At 35.5% G+C, this 9804-nt stretch overlaps 1 protein-coding gene and 1 pseudogene across 2 annotated transcripts; both read right to left on the reverse strand.

Moving 5' to 3' along the window:
• Positions 1–3512: 3512 nt before the first annotated feature.
• On the reverse strand, positions 3513–4726 carry LOC147550391 (zinc-finger homeodomain protein 2 pseudogene; annotated as a pseudogene). The gene has a single exon (XR_015236773.1). The product of XR_015236773.1 is annotated as a zinc-finger homeodomain protein 2 pseudogene (transcript).
• Positions 4727–7726: 3000 nt separating this feature from the next.
• ATHSP22.0 (HSP20-like chaperones superfamily protein) lies at positions 7727–9739 on the reverse strand. The gene is made up of 2 exons (XM_086665488.1): positions 9148–9739; positions 7727–8271 (listed from the first exon to the last, which is right to left on the reverse strand). The coding sequence occupies exons 1-2, from the start codon at positions 9416–9418 to the stop codon at positions 7958–7960; spliced, it is 585 nt and encodes a 194-aa protein (XP_086521614.1). The 5' UTR covers positions 9419–9739; the 3' UTR covers positions 7727–7957.
• Positions 9740–9804: the final 65 nt, after the last annotated feature.

The raw sequence follows: 9804 nt of genomic DNA on the forward strand, positions 1-9804 counted from the left end.
AAAAGCCAATTCAACCAAAATTATGTCATACTAAAACGGAAATGCTAGTGATTCGATAAACAATCTAACACTGCCCAAATGTTGACCTGTTGTCATGCTATTGATCAAGCCATTTCTCCCTTGGCTTGATCAATGGCAGGACGACATGTCTACACTCAGTCTGTGTCGCTCGGATGGGTAGATTAAATAGTCATTTCTAAACAAGTGTTGAAATATAAACATTGTCTTTATGTCATTTTGCACTTATAGTTTGACGTTTGGAGAAGAACCTTCCTGTATTATTTTAAGGCTCATGCAGTTAATATATACATTTTTTTTTGTTGAACTCAGTTAATATATACATTGATACCAAAAAGGAATTATCCAATCCTCAAATTTTCTTATGTTAATGTATAGAATGACATTCAATTATATTAACCATAAAAATATTTCAACGAAATAAAAAACATAAAAATGTTCACATAATCACATTCCCTAGACAAGTATTTATAAAACTTTATTCCTCAAGAAAGAGTTCGTCATCATTGTCCTTTTTCAAGGCATGCCCTTTTGCAGCTGAAATAAACATTTGGTTCGTCTAACTCGATCCAATTGACTTGATTAGCTAAAAGAATAGCTAAACCGTAGCCCGTAGGTGTTCTTTGGTAACCAAAGTATAATTACTTCTACTGGCCAGCGCTTTGGGGAAAGCTAAATAGTTTCCGGGGTGTGAAGACTTGGTCAATATTGTTTGACATTTTATTTAGGGGGAAAGTAAAATACTTCTCCACCTCACCTCTCTCCACCTCACCTCTCTCCACCTCACCTCACCTCTATCTTCTCCGACTAGGTCGCCGGTCGGAAAAATTTTCCGGCGACCATAAAAAAAAAAAATTATATTTTCACTCTCTCTCTCTCTAGAAACTCCGGCGAAGGGGTTTCCCTTCGCCGGAGTTCCGGTCTGTTGAAGAACAGACCGGAAATGCCCTGTTCTTCAACAGACCGGAACTCCGGCGAAGGGAAATCCCTTCGCCGGAGTTTCTAGAGAGAGAGAGAGTGAAATTTTTTTTTTTTTTTTTTTAATGGTCGCCGGCCGAAATTTTTTTCCGGTCGGCGACCTAATCGGAGAAGATAAAGAGGTGAGGTGGAGAGAGAGAGTGAGGTGAGGTGGAGAGAGAGAGTGAGGTGAGGTGGAGTGTTTTTTTTATTTCCCCTTAAAATTTATTTCCCCGGAAAATTTCTAAATTTCTACATATTCCCTTTAAAATTTCACACCCCGGAAACTATTTAGCTTTACCCAAAGCGCTGGCCTAGAATTAATTTTGCTTCAAAAAAGTAAAAACTTATTACAAACATATTTAACAAAAAATATATTGTAGGTAAAAAAAATGTTAGTTTGAGAATGTAATTTACTTTTTTGTTGTAATGAAATGTGGTGGAGGTACAATAAAATTTAGTTCTGGTTGTGGAGTGGAGGTAGTCAAACAAAAAAAGTTGGTAAAGTAAAATTCATGCATACATTGATCATAAGTTACTTAACTTTATAGCTAAAAGTTAAAGACCTGAACTTTAAAACAAAGTCAAATATTATCTCAAGTGAAGTCAAGAAATTTCGCGTCACTAAACTGACTTTTTTTACTTAAATAAATGAAACAATAACTTATTTTAGTGTTGTCAAACGACACTTTATAGGACTATAAAATACAAATTATTTATTTTTACCTCTTTATCTTCAACACTTCCCACCACTACATCCATCACAGATTACCACGACGTACATCACCACTGTCCCAATTGCCACCACCATTCTTATGTGTTCATGTTATCTCTTTAGCGTTCTCCTCTCTACCTAGGAAAGAGAGAAAAGGACAATGCCATTTTAGTGATGGCCAACGACTATCTAGGTAGTCATGGTGATTGTTCAACAAAAAAAAAAAGTAGTCATCAGGTAATCATCGTGAAGAAAGAGATATGAGGTCAAAGAAATAAATATTTGTTATAGGATGATGAAAATCAGCCTTTTGGGGCACCAGTAATACTGCCCACTTTAACATTTTCAGATCTCATAGTTTTAAAAAGTCTCATTAGAAAAAAGTGTTTGACTTCTAAAAAAGAGCACCGCATTTTGTCTCTCACGCAATGAGAGATTGTTTTATCCCACCTTATACGACTTTAAAATGCAAACAATTTATTTTTACCTTTATCTTCAACACGTCTCACCACTACAACCATCACAGTTTACCACCGCGTACATCACCACTGTCGCCGATTACCACCACCATGTTCTGTTTGTTCATGTTATCTCTTTCGTTTTCTCCTCTTTACCTACAAAAGAGATAAAAGGACAATGACATGTTAGTGGTGGAATACGACTATCTAGGTGGTCATCGTGAAGCGAGAGATATAAAGTAAAAAATGTTATAGGATGACGAAGACCAGTCTTCTGGGATACTAGTTATACTGTTCACTTTAGCACTTCCGTCTCCCACCATACGTGACTACGGGGGATAGTTTTCTTCTACAATATCATATATTTTTGGGCCAGCGCTTTGGGGAAAGCAAAGTAGTTTCCGGGGGTGTGAAGACTTGGTCAAAAATTGGTCAATTTTGTTTGACAATTTTATTTTATAAGTTGTTAGAGGGAAATAAAAATAAAAAACCCTCCACCTCACCTCATCTCTCTCCACCTCATCTTCTCTTTCGCCACCACTCTCTTCTCCGACTAGGTTGCCGGTCGGAAAATTTTCCGGCTGGCGACCAGGAAAATAAATAAATAAATTTACTCACTCTATCTCTCTCTAAAAACTCCGACGAAGGGGTTTCCCTTTGCCGGAGTTCCGGTCTGTTGAAGAACAGACCGATCTGGTATGTTCTTCAACAGACCGGAACTCCGGCGAAGGAAAACCCCTTCGCCGGAATTTCTAGAGAGAGAGAGATAGTGAAATATATTTTTTTTTTCCATGGTAGTTTTCTGGCCTGCAACCTAGTCGGAGAAGAGAGAGAGAGAGAGAGAGAGGTGAGGTGGAGAGAGAGTGAGGTGAGGTGGAGGGTTTTTTATTTTTATTTTGAAACATATTCTCCATAAAATATGTTTCCGCAAAAACTTTTGAAAATTTTGCATATTCACTTTAAAAAACCCTAACCTATTTTTGGGCCCTTAAAATTACTTTGCCCTCTGACTAATTAAATTAGATTCAACAACAAAAAAAACTAATCAAGGGGAAATTAGATTTATCCAAAGTCTTCATGCCCCTAAAAGGAGATGCATGCCCCAAAGCAACAGCCTTTTCAATTGAAGCTTTGGAGCTTAAACCCCAGTTCTTGGAGGTTTATTAAATTAAAAGAAAAATTATAATCTTAGATTAGACTAACTCCAACCAACATACTCATAAATAAGGATACAGATCTCAACAACTTCATTGGTTAAAGAGATCAATAAACAAGTCATGAGATTTTCATTCTCCAATCTGATTATCTATCTATCTTATGATGAACTTAAATGGTAGAACAAAATCAAACTAGAAAAACCCATGTTAGTTAAAGATCATAGAAAATAAAATTCACTACTTAGATTCAAAGTCACATAGAAGAAGATTAGATTTATAAATAGAGATCCTAATCTACTTAGACTACATACCACATTACTAATACAAATAACTAAAATGAAACAAAGAAGATAAAGTAGTAGTAGTAGTAGATCCATAGATAACTAAAACAACAACACAATTACAAAGAGAGAGAGAGAGAGAGAGAGAGAGAGAGAAAGTTCAATTAGTAGTAGTTGATGAAGTAGTAAAATTCTTCCTACCCAAGATGTGTTTGTTATTGTGCATCCAAACTTTAAGAACTCTCTTCTTAATTCCAATCTCTTGACAGATCTGATGAACAACTGATTCTTCAACCTTTTGTATCTTCCACCCAACTTTTTCAGCAAAACTTAATAATTTTTCCTTTTGTTCTTGAGTAAACTTAGTCCTAAATCTTTTTTTCAAACCTAAGGGTGGTGGTACAATATTGTTTGTTCCAACAAGACTCTTATGATCATCATCTGGTTCTATTTCATGATCAGATTGATGATCTAATAATGGAAGAGAAGAAGAACCCAAGTTTTGAGACATTGTTGTTGTTGTTATCTTCTTGTGAGGTGATGTTATTGCTGATGATGGAGTAGATGAGTACCTAATGACTTTTGAATCCAAAACTTGGGTTTGGGTAAGAATGGGTTTTGTTGTTTTTGTGATATTTTTCTTAAGATCATCATAATTAGGAGGAGGAGGATTGTGATGATCAGAAGATTCACCTTCTTGATGATCTATATCTTTCCTATGGAAATTTCTATGACAGTTACAAGCTGAACATTTGAAGGATTCAAGGGTTCCTTCTTTTCCACTAGGCATGAACTCACAACACCCATCAAAAGCAGATCCACCCAAGGAAGCTGCATGATTTTTGAGACACTCTTTGTATTTGATGACTACTTTGGTGTAAGGTTTATGATCTTTTAGGTTTTGGGTAGTTCTTGAAGAAGGAGTAGGAGGAGGAAGAAGGATGTGGTTTTTGGGACTAGGGTTAAGATGAATAATGTGACCATGGCTATGTATGCTGGTTATTGGGATTGGGTTTGAGATTGGGATCTCACCTTCTTCACTAGAAAGATTCATTTTTTTTATTTCTCTCTCTCTCTCTCTCTCTCTCTCTCTCTCTCTCTCTCTATTTTTTGAACCTTTTTCTCTTGTTTTTTTGTTTGGAGACCAAAAAGAGAAGGAAAGAAGAAAGTGGAGAGAAGAATAGAGAATTAGAGAGATCTAAATGATACTTTAACTAGTCTTTTTTTTTTGGTCTGGGTCTTGGAGACATGTCTTGAGTCTTGAGTTATCAGGCAAGAGAGAACCCCCTCTTTAACCACCTCTCTCTCTCTCTCTCTCTCTCTCTTTCTCTCTCTCTCTCTCTCACTCTATTAATCTTCTCTCACTATATTAATCTTCTCTCTCTCCTCTTTGCTTAGCTATCTTGTCAGAGGATTACACAAATAATTAATAAGGGTGGAGCCTGTAGGCTGTAGCCTGTAGCTTGTAGGGACAAAGATAGTCAAGTTGTATTAACTAATTGAGTCATGGCATTAATCCCTTTTCTTGACTTTGTAAGTTGATTCTTATAGGTTTTGGGCACCAAAAGTTTGTGAATATTTTTAACCAAAATATTTTTTTTTTTTTTTTAAAGAACCAAAATATTATTTACTTTGTCATGGAACAACATAGTTGAGTTAAATTGTGTGGGACAATTTATCTACTTGTTTGCATAAGGTAGAGTATGTGTGACAGTAAGATTTATCATGTATCTTTTAACCTAAATTTGTACAATCCTCACTAAAACATCTCCAATAGAATGGTTCATTAAACGACATTGGTCTATTGGTGTATTTTAGTCCTACATAGTTTTAGGAGAAATGAATTACAACTCGTATCTTAACACACAACAACCAAGGATACAATTTTAGTTCTACATAGTTTTGTGAAAAGTTTTACTTTTGCATTTTAAAAGTAAGAAATTCCAACTTTTAGAATAAGTTGTAAGTACATTACATTTTTAGAGGAGATCACTGAGACAAACGTAAGAATTTTCAACACGTAGAATAAGTTGGATGTACAGAGAGACAACGTCAAGCTTGAAATAAATTATATCACACACTCATAGTCATATCTTTAACAAACAACCAACTAGTAATGAGGGGAAGTGATTAATAAAAACCCCAATAAATTTGTAGTGGCCTGACTTAAAATTAAATAGATGAGTTCACCATGGTATCCTCCATAAAAACAAAGACTCCTCTCATTTTGTCTTCATGGTTGGTTTGTGGTGAGGTTGGTGAATGAAAATTTGACAAGACAAAGACTGAAATACTTAGCTATTTTGGGCTATATTGTTAGACACTAGAGAGATTCCATAGCTTTTCATCAATATAAGAAAGCAACAAAGGGACCTTCAGAACAAGGAGCAACAACTAGAAAACAAAAAACCAAAGTCAGTAGTACTTCAAATATCATCTTCATTGTCTCAATTTCCTATATGATTTTCACCATTTTCAACCTATCAAAAGTGGAAGAGCATTTCATGCTTAGTAGTTTACCTAAGGGGGTAGTGGAGCGGGACTTTCACAGACTTTGATAGACAAAATGTCCCGTAGACATTTCAAGACATTTCAGATGAGTTATTATAGACAACATGTGTTCATAGACATTTTCAAGACATTGAGAGTTTGTAGACAAAATGTCTTTATAGACATTTCAAGACATTTGATCCATAGACAAAATGTCCTGGGGACATTTTAAGATCTCGAGTCCATTGACAAAATGTGTAATGCATATTATATTTGTGCTAATCAAAAATATATTTTTCGACTTTTGTAGACATCTGTGAATATTTGTGGACATTGATGGACATTTGGTAGACATTTATTATTTTAATATTATTATTATTATTTAATCACATGAAATAATATATTAATACTAACATTTCAAAAATATATTTTTCGACTTTCGTAAACATCTGTGAATATTTGTGGACATTGATGGACATTTGGTAGATATTTATTATTTTAATATTATTATTATTTTTTAATTACATGAAATAATATATTTATACTAACATTTCAAAAATATATTTTTCGACTTTCGTAGACATCTGTAAATATTGTGGACATTGATGGACATTTGGTAGACATTTAATATTTTAATATTATTATTGTTGTTTAATCACATGAAATAATATGTTTATACTAACATTTCAAAAATATATTTTTCGACTTTCGTAGACATCTGTGAATATTTGTGGACATTGATGGACATTTGGTAGACATTTATTATTTTAATATTACTATTATTGTTTAATCACATGAAATAATATATTTATACTAACATTTCAAAAATATATTTTTCGACTTTCGTAAACATCTGTGAATATTTGTGGACATTGATGGACATTTATTATTTTAATATTATTATTGTTGTTTGATCACATGATGGACTTCAAATGTCTCTTGTTTTTTGAAAGACATTTTGGCTTCCAAATTTGTCCCAAATCCTTCACAAATTCATCAAACTATGAAGTCCACCAAAGTCTGGGACATATTTTGTCTACAATCGAATGCCTCAGACTTTCGTGGACTCTCAAATGTCTGGATTTGAATGCCTCAGACTTTCGTGGACTCTCAAATGTCTGGATTTGAATGCCTCAGACTTTCGCGAACTCTCAAGACTCCGCGAAAGTCTTGCTCCACTACCCCCCCCCCCCTCCCCCCCCCCTAAAGTAATTTGTAGGGTTTCACTATAATCTTATGATTATGAAACATGATTGGAACAAAGTGTTAGGTTTTAAGAAGGGATGCAATCCAAATTAAGAATTGTGATTTACTATTAACAAAAGTCCATTTCTTTCTTGTTTAGTCTAGTGCTTGCTTCGGAAATTAATAGAAAGATAATAGCTTTCCGACCAACTGTACACGAAATAACATATGGTGACATTATTTATGTGACACATATCTTATACTAACCCATCATCAATTCATTTCTAATACTAACACATATCATCAATTCATTATTTCATTCATGTGGTGAATGACGCGTTCGTGCACGGCTTCCGTAGTGAGTCTTTCAATTGGATTATTATCACAATATTTGAGGAGTCAAAAACCCAAAACTAAGTTTCGATACGAGATGAAAAAGTTTCGATACGAGAAAACTTGTACGAATAAGAAAGAAAGGTTATTTCGAATTATATTACTCACTCTCTAGTACAAACGTCCCATTCCAAATCAACGCCACTCACTACACAATAAACATATATATTTATACGACTACGCGTTTTTATTTACCTACTGTGTCTCAAACTCTTGACCTAGATCACCCAGATGGTAGAAACTAACTTGGTAACCATTTGAAAACATATATCCAGCGAAAGGTTCTTGACAAACATTGAAAATTTAGAGTTCTTGTTTGCTTCCATCACTACTAAGTTTTTCATGTTCTTGATCAATTGATACTGTTCTTGGACCTTTGATTTGATCAGGTGAAAGCTTTGCTAATGAAATAGTCAGTACTCCATTCTCCATCTTTGCCTTCACTGAATCTAAATTCACATTTTCGGGGAGACGAAATTGTCGCCAGAATTTCCCATACCCACGTTCAATTCTATGCCATTGATCTCCTTTCTTCTCTTCTTCTTTCCTTCCTTCTCCACTTACTCTTAACACTCTATTCTCTTCCACTTCTATCTTCACTTCTTCTTTCTTTAATCCTGAAAAATTAATAGTCCCACATTGATAAGAAAACAATATACTGTGTTTTTTTCTAACTCAGATCTCATCTGAGACTCAGAGATGTCTAAATCGTGTGAAAAAAAGAACTTCACCGATTATGATATCAGACTATTCAGTTCAGATGATAGGGCCAAACAATCAGTCCGCACGGGCGGGAAATGGACACTAACTCAACTGACCCGGGCTGAGCGCGCACAAGTCCCAAGTGTCCACTCGAACATCCGGATAAAACGGACGAACATTTCGGATTTTTCTCCAACAAAGTGCCCGTTCGTGACCATTTTGATAGTCGGGCAAACCAACTCGTGACTCCCTGTCCGGGTCAGACCTGGTCGAGTCAGACTAATTATGATATCAGACTATTCAGTTCAGATGAAAGGGCCAAACCATCAAAAAGGCCAAACACCACCTAACTTAGGAAGTGATCCACTCAGGTACAGATAATCCAGACTCAGTCGAGTCAGACTTTTTGGAGTCAGATAGGGGGGAAAATCAATCCGGACGGGCGTGAAACAGACACTAACTCAACCGGCTTGGGTAGAACAAACACAAGTCCTAAGTGCCCCTCGAACATCCAGACCAAAAGGGCGGACATTTTGGATTTTTCTCCAACAAAGTGCCCATTCGTGACCGTTTTGATAGTTGGTAAACCGACTCGGGACTCCCTGGTCGAGTCAGACCTGTCCGGGTCAGACCTGGTCGAATCAGACCTGGTCGGGTCAGACCTGGTCGAGTCAGACTTAATGGAGTCAGATTGAGACAATTAGACTCAAGCAAGGCAAACAAAGAATCTAAAAAAACAAATATCACCTTAACAGAATTGATGACCAAGAAATTTAACACTAGTTACTTACCAGGGAGATCAATCATGATGAAGTGAGCAGAGGGAGTTTCTTTCCAATCAACCCTAGCTGGAGAAAGATCCAATTCATCTCTATCAAACCCAAATGGCATCTCTTCTAGAATACGAAATGGGTCTGGAAACCTTTCAGGTGATAATAAATCCGATAAAAGACTTCCTCCTTGAAATGGTAACACTGATGAACCTTCTATACCTCTAATGGCATTTGATACTAGAAATACCATTAAAAAGAAAACAACACAATTAACTGAAGAAAACTTCATTTTTTGTGAACAAAAACCAGTTTTAGTTAGTGGGTTTAATTAGTGATTGAGGAATTTGTAGTTTTTGAAATTTGAAGTGATTTTTGATGAATTTGAATGGATATGGAAGTGGGTTTATATAGATATAGAGAAGAGAGCTGGTGGGTTTCTTGAAAGTTCTTAAATCTAGAGAGAGAGAGAGAGAGAGTGAATGTCCAGATGGAAGTAGAAGGAAGGTGAAAGAGGATTCCAGACATTTCAAGCAACTCTTATTTACTTGTTCTTGTCTGCGTCTGTATGTGGGATTATTATGGGCTCAAAGCTGAAAGAATCAGTTAGCCCAATTGATTGAGTTCAATTGAGAAATTATATGGACACCATGAAATTTATAAACCCTAAAGCTCCCT

This window comes from Eschscholzia californica, unplaced genomic scaffold (genome assembly GCF_041429995.1).
Source record: "Eschscholzia californica isolate CP2 unplaced genomic scaffold, dmEscCali1.0.p SCAF_3, whole genome shotgun sequence".
Classification (NCBI taxonomy): Eukaryota; Viridiplantae; Streptophyta; class Magnoliopsida; order Ranunculales; family Papaveraceae; genus Eschscholzia; species Eschscholzia californica.

Bases quoted from the DNA above. Each gene is read 5' to 3' on its own strand.
- ATHSP22.0 (XM_086665488.1), bottom strand. From the start codon at position 9,418: ATGAAGTTTTCTTCAGTTAATTGTGTTGTTTTCTTTTTAATGGTATTT. The intron at 8,272-9,147 runs GTAAGTAACTAG...TTAATTTTTCAG, and splicing joins CATCATGATTGATCTCCCTG to GATTAAAGAAAGAAGAAGTG.